The sequence below is a fragment of the Pholcus phalangioides genome, unplaced genomic scaffold (assembly GCF_987345545.1).
Source record: "Pholcus phalangioides strain wild (caught in Gottingen) unplaced genomic scaffold, Ppha-v1.0 ptg000022l_1, whole genome shotgun sequence".
In the NCBI taxonomy this organism is placed as follows: Eukaryota; Metazoa; Arthropoda; class Arachnida; order Araneae; family Pholcidae; genus Pholcus; species Pholcus phalangioides.
The window spans coordinates 2,300,729-2,324,035 of record NW_028301615.1 but is presented as its reverse complement, the minus strand read 5'-3'; the positions used below and the strand labels follow the sequence as shown (position 1 = coordinate 2,324,035).

General features: G+C 35.7%; 1 protein-coding gene across 2 annotated transcripts; it reads left to right on the top strand.

Moving 5' to 3' along the window:
• The first annotated feature begins 1,192 nt into the window (after positions 1 to 1,192).
• LOC149069327 (DNA replication factor Cdt1-like) lies at positions 1,193 to 23,140 on the top strand. 2 transcript variants are annotated; one of them, XM_089249564.1, is made up of 12 exons: positions 1,193 to 1,679; positions 1,788 to 1,846; positions 2,862 to 3,323; positions 8,592 to 8,755; positions 9,670 to 9,891; positions 10,694 to 10,851; positions 11,000 to 11,130; positions 13,799 to 13,987; positions 17,703 to 17,831; positions 19,658 to 19,770; positions 20,324 to 20,412; positions 22,635 to 22,890. In XM_089249564.1, exons 1-12 carry the CDS (start codon positions 1,268 to 1,270, stop codon positions 22,775 to 22,777), a joined length of 2,271 nt encoding a protein of 756 aa, XP_089105690.1. In that variant the 5' UTR covers positions 1,193 to 1,267; the 3' UTR covers positions 22,778 to 22,890. The 2 variants fall into 2 exon arrangements, with proteins under 2 accessions (XP_089105690.1, XP_089105691.1); XM_089249565.1 differs by lacking the exons at positions 1,193 to 1,679; positions 1,788 to 1,846; positions 2,862 to 3,323 and adding an exon at positions 7,209 to 8,017 and having other exon boundaries at positions 22,635 to 23,140.
• The last annotated feature ends 167 nt before the right edge of the window (positions 23,141 to 23,307 follow it).

Genomic DNA, 23,307 nt, shown 5'->3' with positions numbered 1-23,307 from the left:
AAAGTATGAAATATCTTCTTCCAACAAATCTCTTTAGGGGCGGTATAAAATATTACATAAAATTAAAATTTCACAGAATTTTCTTTTTTTTTTCAAAAACGTTTCCCTTTCGCTCTCGTGAAAAAAGGATCTGTTGAGGGACGACGGCGTCCTTTCTCATTTGGCGCCCGGTGCGATTGCACCCGTCGCACTGCCCTAAGACCACCCCTGCCTCTAGGATCAATGGTTTGCCAGTAATTTGCAGTGCACGCTGTTAGCTATGCATCCTGTATATATAGTTAAGTTTCTGTTAAGTACGAATAATTTTTTTTGTAGCGAACTGCCGCCCAGGTTAAAAAAACTTTGTGATCCAGATAGATCCCATCAAGCCTTGTCAGAATTTTTCCTGGCAACAAGACTGTCTTAACATTGGACACCACCTGGGAACAAAGCTTTTATTTAATGAGCCACCTCATTTGGCAAACTTGTGAGGTCTACATTGCTGTAAAGATGGCTCTCATGCACACAGGGGAGGTACTTCCACTTTTGTTTTACGTTTGTATAGGCCTGTTGCTCTCTGTGGCGGGACTTTTTAAAGGGGAAATCGGTTCACATTCGCGCCTCGAAGTTGGGAACCACAGAAAACCAACTTCAGTTGACCACGACTGTGGCAACGGTGGGGTTCGAACCCATGTCCTCGCGATGCGAGTCCGTCATTACGATTATTCGACCACCACTGCGGCATCTTTCTACTACATGAGTGAATAGATCACATAAGGGAGGTTATTCAAGAAAGTATAAAGGTGGAAGAGAAATCTACTGTGCTTTTTTTTTCGTCTTCTGTTTCTAACATGCAAACAAGAAAACCAGTTTTTCAGATTTATCGCCGAATTTCAAATACAGATCGTCCGAATTTGTTGTTAAAAGTGCATGTGAAAGGGTTAATTCACTGAAATGTCGCTAATAGTTTGCTGCTTAGCTTATTTGTAGCATCCTTTTTGGCAATAATTCGTGTTTCCCGATTTTCGTGGAATTACAATGTCCCGTATTTTTCTGTAGGATGTATGGTCAGTTTACCACTACTGAATGATGCATACCAAAGCGTATTATTGATACGCTTTGCTTTGATGCGTACCTTCACAAATTACGATTTTTTTCGTAATGTCTCGTGAGCGAAAATCTCGTACACTAAGCGCCCCAAGGTATGTACACATCAATCAGCCGAAATAAACAAACGCGGTATTTCATCCTTTCAAATGTTCAAAGTGGTCTCATTAACATAATTTCTATGACTAAAACGATTTATTTATTGTGTAAAATGGAAAAGAGGATGAACTACTCAGATTTCGAGAAACAGGTTCTCATCAACTTGATGAAGGAGCCGTTCTCAGCGATATTGAAGAGCAAAGTGACAAACGCCATCGTGAACAGGCAGAAGCATGCGGCCTGGGAACACCTGACTAGACTGTACAACGCTACACCGAACGTCTCCAAGAGAAGCGTGAAGCAACTCGTGAACCTACATCGTAACATGAAGAAGAATGCTCGCCAAAATCTGGCCGAAAGGAAGCTGGAGCGACTGAGGGCCATCGGTAACATCCCCAGTATCATGCCTACTCCTACATCTCTGGAAACCATAGCAAGCAGCGAGGAGGCTCCTACAGAGAGCACCGATGATTCTAGCCATCAACAAGCAACTGGTAAAATATGGTTTTTTTCCCCTTTCACCATGAATTCATTAAAAAAAATTGAATTGCTTCTTTTGAAAGCTAAATATTTTGTTTTTTTCCCTTCCCTGTCCCCTACAGAGCATACAGAGTTCCCACCAATAAAATTGGAGGAGCCAGAGGAATCTCAAACATATGGGGTAAATATATTACATTTCTTTCCCCGTTTATGTCTTTATATATAGGGTCATGAAATAACTGTGCCGATATTCAAGCTCTTGGCAAATGAAATTCAAGATATAGGTTTTTCAGAGTGCAAATGAAACTTGAGATGTGGGTGTTTCAGAATATCTGCTATAGAGAATGAAAAGAAAAACAAAAAGCTCGAGCTAGCTGTTTCAGTTATTGTTTCGGTAACTATTTCGAAAACTTCAAGTGGCAACACTCATTTTTATGCATTGCAAAATGATTGGCGTAGTGAAAAGTTATTTGTAGTAATTGAAACGGACTCTGTATCATGATGAAAACTGGTGCTAGACACAAAGAAACGTGGAAACAACAAATGCAGATCATGTTACTGCCACAGAAAGTCGTCCACCGAGTGCATTGACAAATCCCAGGTGCCAAATCGCCATGGCAACAAAATCTGTGATGGCACCTAAGGTTTTCCATATGTGATTGCTAAATTGAAATCTAAAGGTTTCAACTAATTTTTTATGATTCAATTACATTATACCATTTAATATGGGAAGAAGTTATGAAGTTCCTAAAGAGTCGAAAAAATATTATTCAGGACCAAGTTTCGCGAACAAAAACAATGCTTGCCTCCTGAGAAATTCGGCTGGTGCCTAAATATTCCTTTTGATTTGTTAAACCCTGAGTTAGAGTACCAACCCTTTGTGAGAACTTTTTTCCTTGCCTGTGTCGGCACTTATGGTGTTGCCTGCCAGGTATGCAAGAGGTCCTGGGTTTGATTTCCAGTAGAGAGAACAAGTTCACCTCAGCATGATATCCAGATAACTTTTTGATTTCATGTGTTTTGGCAGAGTATTATCGATCTCAACTGCGGTAATGTAACTTTTCACAAAATTGAGGATCGTTTTTCACAAAATGATAAAAAGTTCTGGACAGTTCCCCTAGTAGTCTCAAAAATTATAAGTTATATTGTATGTTTATTTTGCTTATTTGCATTAGAAAATGTGTTTTTATTTGCAGGAATTGGTTCTCAATTCGACTACAGATTCTCGTGAGGAACCTTCAATATCAACAGTCATTTCGTCACCTGCAAAAAGCAGGCAGTACTTGTCTGTTTCCAACAACACAGCTGTTACTTCATTGATGGAGGCTAGCGACTATGAGATAAGGTTGCAGAATGAAGAGCATGAGCATCTCATGAGACAAAGGCAAGCAAAGCACGAGCAACTTTTGCGATACAGAGAAGCAGAGCATGAGCAAATTATGAAACACAGGGAGGCCGAGCATGAGCAACTTCTGAAACACAAAGAGATTGATTACGAGCAACTTTTGAAACACAGAGATGCCGAGTATGAGCAACTTTTGAGACACAGGGAAGCCAAGTATGAGCAACTCTTAAGGCAAAGAGAAGCTGAGTATGAGCAAGTTTTGAAACACAAAAAGGGTGAATATAAACAACTTATGAAACACAGAGATCAAGAGGTGGGTATAAACAGAACCGAAGAGAAACACGATGCATCACTGCAAAGAGAAGAATCGTGGAGAGGGGATTAAGATTTGCTGGAAGGATCTTTGATGAAATGGGATAAATGTGTTTTCTACAAATACAGTAATACCTTGGCTAACAAAGATGAGTCTTTCCACAATCATGTTTGTTACCCTAAATGCCCTTTCCCATAATTTTCTATGGAAAAGTGTTTAATCCAGAAATAGCCCGAAATTTGAATATAAGTTTTTTAAAACACAAAAATAGCATTATAAAAAGAACACAAACTGACTGAAGGTTAAAATGAACAGATTCAAAATTGGATAAATGAGAATCTGCAGCAGTGGTTCTCTGACTTGTGTCAGTTAAGACTCCCCATACTATTTTAGTGAATATTTTCACCTATAAAAAACAACTTCAAAGCATACATAGGCAGACAAATAATTTCTTCAACGCATTGCGATGCTCCTGACAAAGGTTGATGACACCCCCCTAGGAGTTGTGACACACTTTGAAAAACACTGATAGACAGGAAGATGAGAGATACTGAAAATCTTTTGATTTTACACTTAATTTACACAACCAACACCAGGTTTAGTCTACCAAAGTTACCACAACCCAGTTTGTGGGCGTCCCTTATCTGTGATTTGCCCAGCTCATTTTTGTGTCTGATACATGCTGATACAAAAAAAAAAGGTCCCAGAATTCATCCAGACTGTTCAGCTTCATGCCGAGTCTTGGACTGAAAGAATGTGTGCCCTGAAAACATAGGCTCTTGTTATTTTCAATGCATTTTTTATTAGCTGAATCTTTCATTTTACATGAAAAAAACTAAAACAAAACCTTTCAGAAATAGAGCTGAATATACATCTGGGAAAAAAATTCTGAGGTGGGCGTGGATTAATTCGGCTGAAGTGACAGTAATTCTATGAGAGATGATTGGTGCTAAAATTCAACGTGACGGTTTTATATTAGCATGTGCACACATATCAATAAAAATGTTTGTTAGCTAAAGCCGAAAAATCACGAAAAAAATCTTTGTTAGCTGGAAAATTTAGCCGAGGCATTCATTAGCTGAAGTATCACTGTGTTTTCATTTTGATACAATGAAAATCATTAAAGAATGTGTTAATTGAACACTTTTTTGATTGATTAACATTTGCTTCATAATTCATGCATGGTTAGATTAATGAAAGTATACAACCACTCTGCAGCAACTGGATAATTTGTTAGTTGGGGCAAGAGTATATTTTGGCATCCTTATGTACTGTTGAAGAAGCAGTTAGAGGGTAAATTTTTCACATCCTCTACTGCAGTATCCGGGTCACCAGACCTGCCTGCTCCCCCCCACCCCAAGTTGTGCCATTGTATACAATACACAAAACAGTAATTTGCTTCGTATAGCCTGTTTCAAATCAAACCTTTCATTTTTTATGATTTTCAGGATATTTTGCATTTTTGATTTTAAAAAAAACCACTAAAGACAAATGTCAGCAAATCTTGATTTTTTTTTCAGTTTTTTTTGTGAGGAAATAATTCATTTTGTTCAAATTTTTTTAGTCAAAATGATGCGAAGTATATATATCTTATACAATTTTTTTAAGAATTTTATTACTGAATTTTATGTAATCAAACTTTTCCTGGAGGCACTTTCTCCTGGAAGTGGTCATAAAACCCCCAGGAAGTTCAACTTTTGAGTGATGCCTTCTGATGAAAGCCCCCAAAGTTCATATTCACTGTATTTCCATTTCAAAACTTACATACACAATTCAATCTTCAACCAGGGTTTAACTCCCTGAGGTTAAAAGGATTGAATTAAGCTCTCCCAGGGCTTAACTTCCAAACCTTTTAACAGGTTTGTAATTAACTCATGTAGTGAATAACTATTTTGATATATAATGTTTGCCTTTTGGATTGATACATGCTGTGTATATATAGTTTTGATCCTAATAGATAGCATCCTCGTTTCGGCCAGGTTGACCGAGGTGGGGGGGGGGGTAATTATTTGAGAAGAAAGGAACAGAGGTATATGGACCTCTCAGTCCTTATCGGGGGACCCCCTGCCACTGTGGGTGTAAACGTGGGCCTGCCCTCACTGAGGTTGAGGGAGGATTCAGCTAGCGCAGATAAGCGTGGCCAGGGGACCGCGAAATACTAACTTTTCTTTTATACCAACATAGGATTGCCCTCTCAGCCTCCAATCAACGGATGAAGCATATGTCCTCCGGGACGGGTGCGTGAGCTTAACTCCCTGAGGTCACATAAGAAAAAATTTCTACCATGAGGAAAAGCTACCCACACATTTTGGTATGCAGGGTCTGAAAGGGGATAATCATTCTGAAAATCGTATTTGAGTATATTAAAAAAAATGTATCTATTCAGAGCTGAAGACCTACCCAATGATACAGTTGTGGTTGGCTGAAGTTGGTTTTCTGTGGTTCCCAACCTCGAAGCATGAACTTGAGCCAATCATCTGAATGAATGCTAGAACTTTGCCACTGGACTTATCCCGTTGCTGAGATCTCTTTTAGCCCAGCTTCGTAGCAGAGCAGTCTCCCTGCTGTATATACTCTTCGGGTATAGAGATGTCTCACTGAAAACAAGCGTTCTTAAAACTCTGAAATTTTTAAAATCCGAAATAATTTGGATTTTTAAAAGTGAAGCGATTCATGAACACATTGATTCATAGGTTAATCATATTTTTTTCTAGAAAAATACGGGAAATTACCGATCACCACCAAAAATGGTGCCAAAGGTGGGAAAAGTTACCAATTCTAGAATCACTCAAACATTGCCAATAATGGAAAATGCACTGAGCTATATGGAAACTTTCCTTATAGCGCAGTGGGGAAAAAGACTACTGCATGCAAACCACAGTGGATAAAAATGAATTTTGCAAGAAAAAGTCAAACTTGAGATAAGTAACATCTTTATTGTAATAATTGTCAAGTTGGGAAAATAATTTTAGCAAAGTAAAAATTTAGTGGTTTGTTGAAAATATACGTATTTCGAGCATGTACAGGGTGATTATAAAAAAACTATCCCGACATATGGGCCCCTAACTATCATACCATTCACAGAAACTGAATGAAATTTTGGCATAAGGTATTTTGATGTATGCACTCAAGAATGATGTGGAAAACAACAGTGTCACTCTAACAGTTACAGTGAGAAAATTTCGAAAATATCAAATGGCAACACCAAGTTTTTTGTATTGGAATGTGATCTCCATTGTGAAAAACCCTAAATAGCGTTCGAACGGCAACTGTAGCATGAAAATCACCGGCGGTAGATAGGCTAAAAGTGAGGACAACCAATAAGGACAGAGAAGCAGCATAAAATAAAGCATTTTATTGTGTTTTCCACATGACCTTGTGGAGGACTAATCAGGCTGGGATCTCAGCCGAAGAAACGGTGTGACGAATGAAACGAACATTAATGCTCTGGTAAAGTCACGGCAAAGTCCTTTTTACTTTTTCCTTGCCTAGCTCCAGGGATTTTCGTGCTACAGGTGCCATTCCAACGCTATTTAGTGTTTTTCAGTATGGAGATCGCATTCCAATACAAAAAAACTTGGAGTTGCCATTTGTTTTCCGTATCATTCTTGAGCGCGTACCTCAAAATACCTTATGCCAAAATTTCATTCAGTTTCTGTGAATGGTATGATAGTTAGGGGCCCATATGTCGGGATAGTTTTTTTATAATCACCCCGTATATTAAATATACGAGCATGATACATTTCTTAAAGAAAGGCCGATCCCTCAAAATGCTGGAAATACGGGTCGTATGGTCACTTAATTCCGAGCAAGAGTTTTCTTTCTTCCCTTTTGATATTGGGGAATTGGAGGTGATACTATTTTCTCAATTCCTCATCAGGAATTATCTCTCTCGATAAACGCGGGCTTTTGTTGGCTTGGCGGGCTTTTGTGGTGTTTAGTGCGGAAACGTGATTGTCCATTTAATAAGCAGCTCGTAGTAGGTTGGCTTTCGTCGTTTGATAATTTCGTCTAGTGAAATGTCTCAAACAAGCGTTACAGCTTATTATAGCACGAGGAAGAGGAGACTAGCGGCAGTCGGCAACAAAGAAATAAAAGCGGATTCATCCTCGGCGGAAAGCCTCAAGGGATGCTCGGCATTTCTGGCCAGTTTGTGCGATCAAAAAATCATCAATCCCGCTTCTAGTAAACCCCAAGAAAAATGTGATCTTCCGAACAAGTCTCGGGAAGGAATCTCGCAGGAAAAGCCCGTTAAAGGATCCACAGCATCTCGTACCACCAAGTCGAAGTCAACCAATAATGTCAATAAAAAGACCAAGGACAAGAAGAAGGAGTCCACCGACATTCGGACCGCGTTTCGGGCTCATGCGATTAAAAAACCTGCGGCCGAAGATACAGCGGAGGAGGAGGAGGTCAGTACGTTGAACACGACTTACCAGTTGGAGGCCTCGACTCTACCTGTCAACGAGGTCCCTATTTTAAGGACTCCTAAGAGGACCCTCTCCGAACCCGAAGAACCTCCGGTAGATTCGAAAAAGAAGAAAAACTCGTCGATCCATGAAGATGCCGCCGTCGTATCGCCTTCGACATCCACGTGCCCAAAGAAAGATAAAGATGCTCATCCAGCGGCTAGAAAAAGACTTGATCTGGGCACTCAACCAGTTGGCCACGAAGAAAAATCAGGAGATGTCTCGGTAAGTTTATTGTGATTCGCTTCGTAAACCTCTAATTTAGCTTGGGGGGCTTATAAACTTTAAAATACTCTCTGCCACTATTCACATGCAGCAGTCTATACCAGATCTGTGGTTTCAAGCGAAATGCGATAATTTAATGAAAATTTTAAATCTATATGATGATATTGCATTTGATAAACAATTAACGTTTTTGATTAAATAACAAATTCAAGAAAACTTTGACTAAAAAACTGGGTTTTTTTGAAAAAGGTCAGGATTGAGAAAAAAACAAAACACTGAGGCTGTCCCGGAAAATATAGGATAAAATAAGGGTCATATGGTCATCTTATTCAAAACAATTTGAAAATTCACCCTTCCCAAGAGTGAGCTCTAGATCTGCCCCTGCCTAAAATAGAGCAAGTAAGATAACTTAAGTATTCAGCAACTTTGCTGATCACCTTTCGAAAACCACTAGCTTACACTAGACAGAATTGAGTCTTGATTTTATCAAGACTATCTTCTGATTTTTATCACAGATATTGAATTTTTTTCTCCTGTATTTTTTTGATAATTGTCTTAATTTTTAATCCCGCAGGAACCAAGATCATCATCTCCAGCGAAGCAAAAAAGCTTCAGTTGCAAAAACAAGGACGATCTTAAAGAAAAACTTCAGAAATTTGAGAAGGCATTTCAAAAACTCAGAGCATTTCAGAACAACAAATGTAAAATCACATCAGTTGTTGCTTCGGCAGTGAACAGGTGAATATAGTAATAAGCTCTTGTGAATTTTTTTTTCAGGATGTAATATAGTGATATCTCAGCTAATGAATTCCTCGGCTTATATATTTTTTTCGCTAACCAAGATTCTTTTAAAATTATGTTTCTACCTCAGCTAACGGATTCGGCTAACAAACATTTTTGCTGATGTGAATGCCCATATAGTTGTAAAATAGCTGCGTCGTGAGCTGAATTTTTGTTTCAATCATCAGAATCACTGTCACTACAGCCCGATTAACTCATGTCCACTTGCAAATGTTTTTCCAGATGTACCTCCACTTCACTTTCTAAAATGCTTTGAACAATTTCATGTAATTTGAACGATTCATTGAATGAAAAATGAGCCAATGTTTTCAGATCATGCATTATTTTAGCATAAGATTCTTAGCATTAAGCCGAACAGTCTGGACATTTTAAGATATTATATATTCCATCTGCATGTAGTAGACACAGAAATGAGCTGATCAAATCACAAATAGATGGGGACACTAACAAACTCTACTGGGTTGTGTCAACACAAGCTTTAGCCACTAATGCTGCTGGTGTTGATTGTGTACATAGTGTAAAAAAATGAAAAGATCTACAGCGTCTCATCTTCCTGTAAATTCTCATTTATCCAATTCCGAAGCTGTTCATTTTAGCCTTCAGTCAGTTTTTGCCTTTCTTATAATGCTTCTTGGTGTTTAAAAAAAAACTTATCTGTAAATATTGGGCAAGTACCTGGAATGGATTAAAAGATTTTCTATTGAAATCTATGGGAAATCAGATTTCAGCTAATGAACATGATTCCAGAACAAATGATTTTCATTAGCCAAATTATCACTATATCTTTTTAGAAGTGATCAAACTTAATGAATAACTCTGAATAATTTTTTTTTATGCCTGCTTGTTTTCAGGAAATCGTCCCCAGAACCAGATGAACAAGAAAAAGTTCCTTGTTATGAAAAGTTTTCGTCCCTAGCAGTTGCTGGCCCACCATCACTGGTTTTACCATACAAGTACAGAATGCTTTCTGAGATGTTTCGTAGCTCTGATACAATAGTCAGTATGTTGTATAATAGGAAAGAAAGATGCACCTTCGAGAAGCTGAAGAATGGAGTGCAAGACATGACCAAGAGGTAATGGAAGTTTTCATTACGCCATGTGTTTTTTCAAGTATTATTGATGTTTCCATTGACAGCATCCAACCACAGAGTTTCAAATATATGGCTTATAAAAATAAGTATAAATTTTTGTTCTGTTTAAAAAGAATCACAATAACTTTTACCTGAACTTTAAGAAAATTCTTTTGAAACATTTTCACAAATTTTTGGATTATAATACCTTAATTATTGCAACGGAAACACTATTACTATTACTAAACCAAACATGTACCTTGTCCATATTCCTCTGTGGTACATGTTGGAATGTGTGTGTACGTATAGTGAAACTTTCGTGAAGTTTCTTTCTGCGTAATGCTTGTTATGTGTAGTGCTACCATCTGCAATAATTTTTTTAAACTATGAGTTTTTTCTCAACTCATAGTGAGTGAAGTGTAATGAATGAATGATTATACCATTATAGGCCAGTTGCTCTCTGCAGTGAGACTTTTTAACGGGCAGATCAGCTCACATTCAAGCCTCAAAGTTGGCAACTGCAGAAAACCAACTTCAGCTGACCACCAGTGCTGGGACTGTTGGGTTTGAACAACGGAAACGCTGCTGAACATTCTGTATTAAAGTTTTTAACTTGTGACTTCTTTATTTGCTGATGCGAGAGACACATTTTCCTTTGCAAATCAAATGCTCTTGTGGGGAGGGGGAGGGCATGAGCCCCACCCCGATACACCAGGTTGGCCATCTTGTGCACGAGTAAGAAAGACATCCACATTGGAACTTTTGTTTTTCAAAAAAGAATTATACATTTTTCTTATTTTTTTAGGTCTTTTTCAAAGAGCAATTTGGGTCAGATAAAAACAGTTTTTCCCACGGCCTACTCGTATGATATTGAGAAGAATCCACCAGCAGTCATCAACAGAAAGCCTGGCACCCCATTGTACCAGCTCGTAATTTCTCCATTCTTGAATTCTAGTTCTAAAGGTGAGACCTAAAACCACCTGCTTACAAATTTTTGTGCCATATAAATATTTTTTTAAACTGTGGTTTTTATAACAATTATAACACTTCAATTTAGCAGTTATGAAATGTTAATTTATCACCAAAATATATTTATTTTTAAACAAATTAGAATCACCTAAGAAATCTAAAGGGAAAAGTCAAAGCCATGATGCCAAGAATCTGATGACTCCATCTTGTTTGGTTGAAAGAAACAACGTGTTTTCATCCAGTCTACTAAATATTGCTAAGCATCACCACCAAGTAAGTTTTTTTGTCTTGTGCAGATTGTTGTAGTTTTATATTATCTGTAGATATACAGTAAAACTTCGATAAGTCGTCACCTCAAGTTATCGAAAAATTATGACGGCTTAAGCGGAGTGACGACTTAAGAGGAGTTCCGTCAGATTTATTGTGCAATACTATGAAAATCGTATAAATATTTAAAGTAATATATGACATTTATTAAAGTATGAATCAAAATAACAATATATTAATAAAATTTATATATTGCGAAAAAAAAAATAATAGCAATTTTTTATCTTTTTTATCTCTTATTACTTAAATTATTGTGGTGAAATGTACTGTACACTTTGATTTATACTAGCAATTTTTAATTTATAGACTAACAGAGCAACTGTTAGAATAGGTATCTTTTCTTCATATCAGAACTCTCTATTGCACATTAATTTTACATATACATCAAATTTAATTTTAGTGTTTTAATTCTTCATCAGTAGTTCATGATGCAACTACAAAGTAATCTCGAACACTTTTGACTTGGTGGAGGGGCCCTGGGCAGGGAAAGGTAAACAGAAGACTTCAACTTGGGAAAGAATGTTCAATTTTTTTCAACAAAGATATTTTGTTTAAATTTGAAGCCCTAAATTAGTATAATCCATGCTTTCTATGATGATTTATTATCCGTGCCCGTTGCACTTTGACTTGATTAATTTTATTCTTTGATTTACGAAATTTTTGATTTCCTTTATGTAATCTTTGACATATCAATAAATTTTGGTTTCAAGTGCTCACGTTGCTTCTTGCGACAGAGCTTGGGTGTCTCGCGTTTTGTCCAGTTTCTCTAATGGAGCCCATGCCGAAATGAGATCAAGCTTGAGCAGTCCCAGACGTTCCAAAAACCTTATAAGGCAAATGAACTTCCCCAGCGTAACTTTCTTTATTTAAACTGTTCCGTTTGGGCACATAGGATTTTATGGTGACTTTTAAGCACATGGCAATGCTGTTAACAAGCTCTTTTTTTAATGGGAGCCATAAAAATAGTTTGTTCCTCTTTCTCAAACTTTTTTACAGTGACGACTTAACTGAAATTAGCGACGAGTAAATGAGGGTTTGGTAACATTGTGGTCTATGAGAGCTGGAAGGGTCTGAAGAAAAATGACGACTTAACCGGAGCAACGACTTATCAGGGTGACGGCTTAATGAGGTTTTACTGTAATTTTCTTGTTATCCATTACCTTAACCCTTTAAGCGGCTACGAAGAGATATCTTGCCTCCATAAAATCCTCTTATTTTAGCATTAAATTCTAGTTCAGGTATATTGTAAAAATGATTTTTCAATGGGAAACTTTTCCTTATACCCCTTAGTTTGTAGCTGTTGAAAATGGGAAGAAAGCCTACTTAATTAAAAAAGATATGACACTTTGAAAGAGGGTTTAGTGATTTCTAACTGCCGCTTAAAGGGTTAAAGCAGGGCTGAACAAATCCCATGTCACCATGATGACTGAAAAATTTTTATTGGCACCTAATTTTTTTTTTGTGTAGTTTTAAATTGCAGGCTGAGAGCAGCACAAAATGTTTGGATTTTATAGCAGCATATTTGCCAACATGAAAGAGGGTCACTATGCCCTCAAAAAGTAAAAAAAAACCCATTATTTTTTACCTTTTTCTTTGGTTAAAAATGTTTTTGGCACCTAGATTTTTTTTTTTTGTGATTTGTCTTGAATGAACTAGATCTTTTAAAATTTTAGATGTCTAAATTATGCATCATCTTTAGTTTGAGTATAACTAAATTTCTTTGATTAGTATTACAAATTGGATTTTTGATCGAAACATTTGTGAATTTCATTGAATATGTTTAGATGTTTTTTGATTCAGTAGTGTCATATGCCCCAGTGTTCATGGATTTGGGTTCAATCTCTTCCGCCCATACATGAACAAGCAAATAACCACCTAAAGTGCTAGATACACACAAAGCATGATTGTGCAAACTCTTAATCTGATTCATTCAAGAATTTTATGCATCCACAAAGGCAGAGGTTTTCAAAGTGTGTGCCTCCAACTTTTCTCAGGGGTGCCGCAAATATTTTTTCTTAAACAGCTTTGGCAGGCTGGTGGAGCTCATGAATAGGAAAACGGTGCTGCGGGTGGATAAAGTTTGAGAACCCCTGCACAAAGGGATAATATATTCAATCTATTTTAATAAAAAGAAACATAAAGGTAAATGTAATGTATATTGAATAGAAGTAGGTAAACCACAAACATTGTTTGACATTTATAGACTTCTGTGCTAATTTGCATTTACATTGTTTTCACCAGTGTTTTTTATTTACATGTCATTCCATATTTTAACTAACACAATGATAAATTTTGTTTATTCATGATATAATGGGACTCTTTGCAGGAAGATTTGTTTAATGTACATGCCAGAGAATTTTGAAATTTGTTGCTGTAGCTGTTTATCTGTGCTTTACAAAATTCTGTGTGCCTCGTCATGATATATTTCTGTCCTCATAGTGCTTTAGAAAAGGCTTATTGCTGCGTGGTTGTGAAAATTTCAAAATTTTCAAGCCTCTCCTAACAAATTTTGACACATCCAAGTTTTGCTGTACATTTAGAGGTGAAATAAATTAAATAATGCTGTTATATATGTGTATTAATCATTTTTATTCATTTTTTCCCCTTTCGGTAGGCTTTCTTGTCTAAACTGGATCCTCCCATCAGCATCTCGCCAGAAAAGTTGACCAAATGGCATCCGAAATTTCACGTAGATGGTGTACCAGATATCGAAGTGGCTTCTCTTCCAGAACCGCCAAATGTAAATAAGATTGACAATGCCATAGATGTCTTGAACAAAATAAGAGGCAAAACAAGTCAGAAGGTAAGTATCGGCTCATAATTTGGTGCATGGTATTTGAGTATTCCACATGAATCATTCTGCTTCCACACATTTAGGGGCCATTCAAGTATTACATCAGCAAATTTTAGCCATTTTTGACCCTTCCCCCTCTTCAGCACTACCCCCCCCCCTCCTGACACATATTAGTGGGATCAGAAACGTATGCAGGAGGGAGCATAGGGGGGGCTCGTGTGCCTCCCCCTCACATGAAAAAAAATTATTTTTTTAATACAAAAAACATTTAAAAAAATTAAAATTTCGAAAGAAAATACCTTTATATGTTGTTATAATCAATTTCTGTTAGTTTCAATACTATTTGAAAGGTAAGAACTCAAAATTTCTTTTTGAAAAATTCATTGCCACCCACCCTTTAACACTAGAAAGATGGACGGGGGTCTTTATGACCCTGCACGCTTTTTAAGATTGCATATCTCTGCTAAAAATAAACCGAACGATCTGAAATTTTTCAACTTTTCCTGAATTGGCATGTTCTTATTGTATACCAAAGCTTTATTTATTATCTTTATTAACAATGAGGATACGAGCGGATATACCTAGAAAGATGGAAGGGGGGTCATTATGACCCTTCCTTATATCCTATCACACATTATGCGGTAAATACTACTGTTATCATCACAATTGATTTCTAAGTAGGTTATAATCCTTCTGAAAGTCTTTTTTTTGCATTTGACCTTCCATGTGACCTTTCTTTTCCTCCCATTCTTATCTGCAAGTGTCCGTCAGTAGGTGTGTAATTTTTGGTTTTTGTCGAGCATTCTTTCCATATTATCCGATAAATTGTTTGTCTTTCACGTAGAAAATTTGAGTGCACGTGATTATATTTCAAACAGTTTAGAAATGGCGAAAAAACGTATATTTACTGAAGAAGAAATACTACAGGAGTTGCTAAGATTAGATGAGAGAAACTCTAGAAGCAGTGATGATGATAGTGCAGAAGAGCATGAGATCTACCCTATGCCAAACTGTGGAGAAGCAAGTAGCAGTTCTGATTACGAAGATTTAAATCAAAATAAAATTATTTCACCAACAGGGTTGTTTGGTTTAAACCATGGTTTAAATCTTGGTTTTAACCAAGTGGTTTTTTTCAAAAAATCAAATAAAAGTTGCCTAAATTTTCCTTGAAAAATATGGTATTGGTTCATTATTATCCAAAATGTTTCTTTTTTACCACATTTTATATCCTTGGGGTACATTCTGATGGTATATCTTTAAATGACATAAGATTTTATAAGTGGTTTTTTTCAAAAAGTCTCATAAAAGTGGCCAGAATATATATATATTTTTCATATGAAGTATCTTAGTCATTTAAAGTTATATACAAATCCAAAATTTCTCATTCTTACAACATTTTCTAACCTCTGGCTACATTCTGATGCTCTATCTTTAGCAAATTCATGAATAAGGATTGCATCATACATCTAAATATAATGGTGTATTATCTCACAGGGTTTCTTTTTCCCTTCACAAAGAAGCAGCTACAGTAGTGACACCATCATGCTAGGGGCAGGTGGTCCTATAATCCAATAAAGACACCAGCTGACCTTAAAGGATAAAGACTAGTGTACTAGTTGTTACATTACCTCACATATATTTTCATTTTCTTTCCCATAAGAAGTAGCACATCTCCTACTGTATATCTCCCAATCTTAATATTCAATAGTTTTTTTTAATACTTTCACACACACACTGTTAAGCCTAGTTAATCAAGGTTCTACTGTATAGTAGTAACAGATTTATGAAAAATAATCAGCTGTATACAGCATGATTATAATTTATGTTTTGATTTCAAAACTATATAATAAGTACTGATCAGAATGACTTGAAAATTTGCATGGATACTCTTGAAGCAATGGAAGTTTATTTCGCAAAAGAAAAAAGTGCAAAATGTACAAGTAGATGATGCTGTACTTGGCGAGCAGTATAATCTATTTTGTGCAACCACATCATTTCGGCACTTCCACAGCATCAGTGTGTGGATAGAACTTCTATCAGGATGCACATTGCAATACCAGCAAAGCAGCTGCTGAAGACCCATTTTGAGAGGATGCACCTTAACCCTTGCAACTTCTGGCTGTAGGGGTACCTCAAAATGTTATAAACAGTGGTCAGATTGCAAACTTTGGTGAATTGCAATCTCCAGCACATTCCCTATATTATGTTAGAAGTTCCTCAGGAATATTAACGGGGAGGGGGGGGGGCACGTTTGGTTTAATAAAGCTGAATTGAAAGCACATCCACATTATGACCATGGCATACTCAGATTCTGTTGTTGAACAAGAATTTTTGTGCTTTCAACCTCATAGCCAGAACACGCGGTGGACAGCATATTTAACATTTTTTTTTACGGAAATTGTAGTTATTTGTTCAATTACTTCGTTTTTTGTGATGTTTCCATGAATTATGAAATCGTGAAATACTATAATTAAGGTATCATTCTGCCATGACTGGCTATCGTTTCCATTCTGCAAGCAAATTTCCCCCATGTTTGATGATGTCATTAATTTTACATTTTTAAGTATTTTTTCCCCTTTACCAAATAAAATTGAATTTTTTCAGGCATATTCATGTCAATTTTCAAGTCATTTTGACAATCGTTCTTTTTTACGGTGTTTTGAAATCAGAACCTTAGTTATAATCAGCCTGTATATCGTAAATCATTGCTAATTAATCTGCATTTTTTATGCTTCATTAAATACATTATATTCACCTAATTTTTATTAGTTTTTGCAAAATAGCTTCCTAATTAAGCATACTGAAAGTAACTGGAGAAAAACCTTTATATATTATACGATTAATAATAACATTAAAAGAATTTTCAAACACACAAAGTAATCCATTGAGTTAAGCAAAAAATAATTAAATTGCAAAAGTTGGTTTTTGTTAAAATGTAATAAATATTTATTGATTGATTAGCATGGGAATAGTGTTAATTACATTAATAAACATTTTACTTTAGTTAATTATTGGAAGTTTGAATGATTTTTCAGAAATTTCATTGTTTTTAATGTTAATACTATTTAAAACAAGAACTATTTAAAACATTAAAACTATTTTGGTTTGGTTTAAACCAAAAAAACCTGGTTTTTTTACCAACCCTGCCAATGGTGCATCAGTTGGTACAAAATAGAATGCCATTGAGAAATAAGAAGCGTAAAATCGTGAGAAATGATACCTTGTCGAAAAAAACCTGAGGAACATTACCTGATTATTTAAGTGATCCGTGGCATAATTACGGATCACTTGAGTGACGCGTTGCAGTGTTCCAGAGGACTGAAGCGGCCCGGACACATTTCCAGAGCACTTGAAGGATCTGTGAAACATTTAGAGATCACTAAAGTGGCTCTGTAGAGGACTTATCAATATGAAGAATGTTAGTTCAGGTGCCCAATAAGTCCCGAAAGACTTTTTTTCATTTTTTGGCGCACCGAATAAGATGCCATTAAGAATATTACAAAAAACCCTTAAAGGGTGGTTGATGACATAAGCATCATCCAAACCCCCCTCCCCCATTGATATTGACGTAATACTTGAATGACCCCTTAATTATTTCTCACCGAACACACTTTCTATTCAATTTCAGTGTTATGGGAAATTTTTGTATTATAAAATGCAGTTATTGGGATGTAAAAATGTGTAATATAACACTTCTCTAAAAACATACTTTTCATTTCTCAAGATTGAAAAAGCGTTGGAGAACGTTGCAAAGATAAATCTGGAAAATCAACCTGAGAAAAAAGTTGAAATACAAGAAAGAAAGGTCACCAAAGGGGTTTTAAAAGGTCTCAGCATGGATTTGCTTCAAAGGGTAATAAGATTTTTTATAATGATTATTTTTATTTAATGATTTACAATCATTGACCCCTGAGGGAGGGAGGGTACTGCATCAGAGCCACTCTGTGGGATAAATCTCTTACAAATGCATGACAGTTCCTGCCCATTTACTTTCCTACTTACCAAAATCACCATTAAATATTACACAACTGTGATGAAAGGTTTTTGTTATTGTAGATTTTTTGTTTAGTTTCATTTATGAATGATGAATGAAACTAATGCACAATGCACACTTAAGTGCATAGGGCCTTCCAGCGCCTTAATCCAGCCCTGATGATAACGACAATTTCATTATGTCAGTACCTACCACGCAATTCAAAGGCACAAAAAAAAAAAGCATGTCAAATTTGCGGCTGTGTCATAGACACAGCTCATGTCTATGACACACCTACCCTTAATTTATTTTTATACTGTCACTAATCTGTCACAGACTAAGATAGGGCCAGATTATCAAGATCACTTGAATACTGGAAGGTAGTTAAAAAAGCTCGCATCTAAATATTATAAACTTCTGTGCACAGACATGCAATGAAATGTTTTCCCCATTCTACACTTGCAGGAAGCCTGCTGAATGGGTCTAATTATAGAGTCAACTGCACCTGAAATCCATTTCTCCGAAGTTAGCCACGTAGTGTTTATTGCATTTTCAGAAACGGGCAATAAACCAATCACTTGAGTGGTCTTCATTCATTCAGCTCAGTGATTATTTTGGTATCTATCAGCAGTCATGTTTTTACATGGATAATATGCGTGTGAAGATGATCGCAGCATTGCATTTACGCCATCTATGAAAATTGTGAAGATTCGAAAGAGGAACGTGTGTAGTATTGTTTTCTAAGGGTTTGGGGTTGCAGTCAAGACTAAAATGATGAATAATTGAAGTTTTATGTCATATAAATGAAATATTTATGTACTGTAATATATAGGGGTGATTCTCATGAAATTGGCCTAAACTGTCTCCCCAGCAGTTTTATGTTTTAATATATTTGAGACAAAAATTTTTTGTCACACTCTATTCATATTCTTGTTTCTGACAAATTGCAATTCTATTTATAATTTCTTCATCGATTTTGTAAATTTTACTAAGAAAATGTCTGTCCCCTGGCTGTCCCTAGCCAATTTTTCTAATTTTAAAATAATTTTTTGTCTTAAAATAAAATATCACTTTTTTTTAAGGGGGGGAGAAAACCAAATTTCTTGGTTGCAACATCAAGCTGCGGCAATGTTTCATCTAAAATCTTTGCTTTGAGAATGCAACTAGTGCTCTAGCAAAATTGACAAAAAAGGAGCGAGAAACACAAAAAAGAAATAAAAATGTAATTGATAAAAAATTTATTCAGAGTATCAGTGCTTGTCCAAGTTGAAAATAAACTACCAAAATATATGGAACATGTTATGAGTGTCAAGTATAAATATCAAGTTTGTGCTTAAACTGGTAAAATGCCATGTTGAATTTGCCTTGTCTCTTAACATGGTTAAACATAAATTAATTTTTTTTACCGTTGATTTTAAACTTTTGCTGCTGACTGTATTTTATTTACCAGCAGGTTAAGAAGTGTCCCTATGAATTTTTTTTTTAATTTTTAGGTGATTTATTTTTGATAATTTTTTTTTCAATTTCTTGTCCAATTTTGTGAAAATGATCCAGGGGTGAATCAATAAGCTTGTTAGACATCATATAAATGTGAGATGTATATATAAATGAGGCTCCTCTGGTAGTTTAATGCATGCTTAAAGTGAGTTTTTGCCATTGTATTTTGATTTGTCATTGTCTTTCTTCAATTTTTTCTCATTTTTCAGATACGAGCAAGAGAGAGTGTTAAAATTATTGAGGAAATGACTATTGACGTTGAAAAACAGAAAAAAGATGAGATGATTGAACGAATTCCAGAGCTAGTCAGCATTCTTAGAACGTATCCTTTCAATACATAATTAGAAAGCGGTTACTTATTTTTGAAAATTTCTAAGATCAATTTGGGTTCAAGTTATTCTCAGCAAATTTTTTTAAAAATTTTTATAAACATACATTTATTGGTTTTTCATCTTGTAATGCAAAAAAAAAAAAAAAAAAAAATCTCTATTATCTTCAATGATTCTCTCTCGATTTTCAGTGATAAGGAAAGAAAAGCGAATGAAATTTGTGTTCAGAAAAAATGAAAAAAGTTTTCTTTTCATTTTACTTTATTTCAAAACACAATATTATAATTACAATACAGCCCCAAAGCAGAATGTACCGAAAACTCTCATGCATTGCAGAACAATCAGTGCTGTTAGCAGAACAATCTGGACCAATTTCGGAAAAAGTGTTAAAAATAATGTTATTGGAATTTTTGCCATAGAACATTCCCAGTCAGCTGAGGGCTTGTCGGAGAACAATGCAAAACATTCTGCTTTGGGGCAATACAGTGTGAGGAATCTTTAAAATTTAGAAATTTCCTTGTTATAATCACTTAATTTGCTTGCCAGTTATTTCATCACAGAACGTAAGTTTGCTATGTCAGTGGAAGATGCAGCCCAGCGGCTATCAGATAGCTATCACACTACTTTACCTCCTGGTAAGCTTTGAGTTCTTGTTAAACTTGATTGTGTAATGTAGGGTAGGGGGGTCTTCAACCTTTAAGACATCACGAGGCAAATCAAAACTTCCCACAGGCCGCCGACTCATTACTGAGGTATTTGGAATTATGTAAGATTGAATCCAGATTTAAATTTGCACAGTGACATATTAACAGGAGAACCCCGAGCCAAATGGGGGGGGGGGGGGTCCAAGATAGTTGAAGACTTAATTTATTCTGAAATTATTTTATCAATTTTGATTAGTTCTGAAATCATTTCTTTCAACAATTCTGGAAAGTTCCCGATTAATTACTACTTTTTATTTTGAATTTACTTGTGAATGATACTGTAATTATTTGTCCTGTTAACTCTAAAATTATTTTTCATTAATTCCAAAATAATTTCAGTTATTCTGGAATTATTTTTTTTATCAATTATGAAATATTTTGCATTGCTAAAGGTAGAATTATTTAGTTTGCTATTTCTCTGAAAGTATTTGTTTCAAAAATTACTATTTTCAGTACTGGAATTCTTTCATTAATAAAATATTTTAATCAGTTGATGAAATAAATTCAAAGTTATTTTTTTATTATTTCTCTCTTTAAAAATTCTGAAATTATTTTCCTGTTTATGCATTTTTCAGCATTTCTGTGAATTCTCTCTCTGTAATCAGTTATGTCTTTTCACATGTCAACTTTGCCGTCTGAACTGTATGAAATCTGGTGCCTATATAAAGATTGCTTAGGCCCTGTGTTTCATTTCTCACTGGCCTGCAAGCAAAATAAAATAATTATTTTTGTCTTGATAGACTTTCGAAGCCTTTAGCCATTTTCTAAATATGGTCGGTGGGCAACGGTGAAATGCTCTAAGGGTCAAATGTGGTCCACATGCCTGACATTGAAGACTCCTGATGTACAAATTTTCAAATTGTGATGAACACGTGTCTGTGGGAAGTCATCAATGCTTCCTGGGAGAAATGCACAAACTTAAAATGTACTGCTTTCCTGGGGGAAGGGGGGGGGGTGGATTTTTGAAGCTTGTGAGAGTCATATGCAGACTTCATAAACTCTGGAGAGCTGCTGCAGTAAAAAGTTTGAAACCCCTGGTTATCGAATGATTTGTTTAAGAACTTTGTGTTGAAATAACACCAAGTTAGTGTTCTAAAAACAAGTTAGAAACCTTGCTTTGACATGTCTAAATTTTTATATTTATGGCGATACCTTTTCATTCTTGAATCCAATATCGAAGATAATCTCAAAGTAATTTCTCTTACTGTACATGAATGTCTCAAGCGTCATTGTTAGTAGCATTTAGCATCCTATCAGCTTTATTTCTTTGAAACTGAGCATAACTCTAGTCTGAAGAACCAGACAAGACCCAGACTCTGTCCCTTGAGGGATATAAGCCCTTTACCCGATTGGGTCATAACTCTGGTCTGTTACCTTGGGCAATTTACTACCGATTTAGTTGTGCCGGAAGTGTGAATACCAAACAGCCTGAATGCATATATGGCGTTGCACATGAATTAGTGCTGTCATCTATACTTCAAATTGTGAGTGAAGTTTAATGATTGAACATTTGTAGTGTTGAAGGGCTGTTGCTCTCTGTGGCAAGACTTTTTAAAGGGGAGCGTTCAGCCTTTAAGTTGGCAATCATAGAAAACCAACTTCAGCTGACCACCACTGTGGCAACAGGGGTTTGAACCTATGTCCTCATGATGCAATTTCATCACTATGATCACTCAACCATCACAGCGGCCACCCTATTAACTGCTCTGCATATGACGTTTTTGTCACGAGCAATCTATACTACAAGACCACCTTTCAGATTCATAGTGAAACTTGCGTGGGTGGCCAACTATATTTGGTCTATTGATGGGGATCCTCAATAAACTCTGTGGACATAACTCTAAATCTACTTTCATTCCACTGTTGTAAAGGTATGAAAATGATAAATATCCTGAATTTACTGCCAGACTCATCTACACGTATGCTAAAGCAGCTGTATTTTTACAGAGCACTTCTTTGAAAGGCTTCACTGCATAGACGATATAACAGTTTCTGCATGTCAAATTATTTGTTATTAAATAATAAAATCTTGAACCACTAGTCTATAAACATTTGATTCAATAGACTGTCATTGAAAAAACTTTATTGCTGTCTTATCATAATGGAATTGATTGTTATTGCTTATCATATTGTAATTATAATTTCTTTGATAGGGGATGTTGAAAAACATATTCAACTGATGTCAGAGTTATTTCCACGATGGCTCACCTTGATACCTGTAAGAAATATTATGTATGTAAAGATAGATAAGAACGCTGACATTAACACTATGTTGAGGAACATTGCAAAGAAATAACAGCCTCCAAATTGTAACGATTGTGTGATTATATTTTTATTTCATCATCAACTTTGTGTCACAAAAGACTAAGTAATTTCATGTCATCACATTATACCTCATGTGTTATCAGATTGTAGATGCTGAAAATTGTTGGAAGCGATATATTTTATGCAGATGAAAATTTCATACTTTTATACAAATTTCAGATCTTGATTCAAAATAAAAATTCCATTTGATTTTTAGAAATTTTCAATTTAAATTTTTTTGAGTAAGTTTTGGTATTGAACTGCATTGCACACTCCAGTGTAGTGACGGAAATTTTGAATGTAAAAAGCATGTTTGGAACTGCGCTGAATGAATAAAAAAAATGTGTAGAATTGCAGTCGTTGGGAAATTAACTGTTTGTTCTTGAATACAAATCAGTGCTTCCTAACCTTTTTTTGCCCATGGGCCCTTTTGGACCATGTTTTCTTCTCATGGCTCCCTGTCTTAAGTTATAACCCTCATCATCCTGGAGCGAGACACTTTCAATTATTTTTTATTTTACT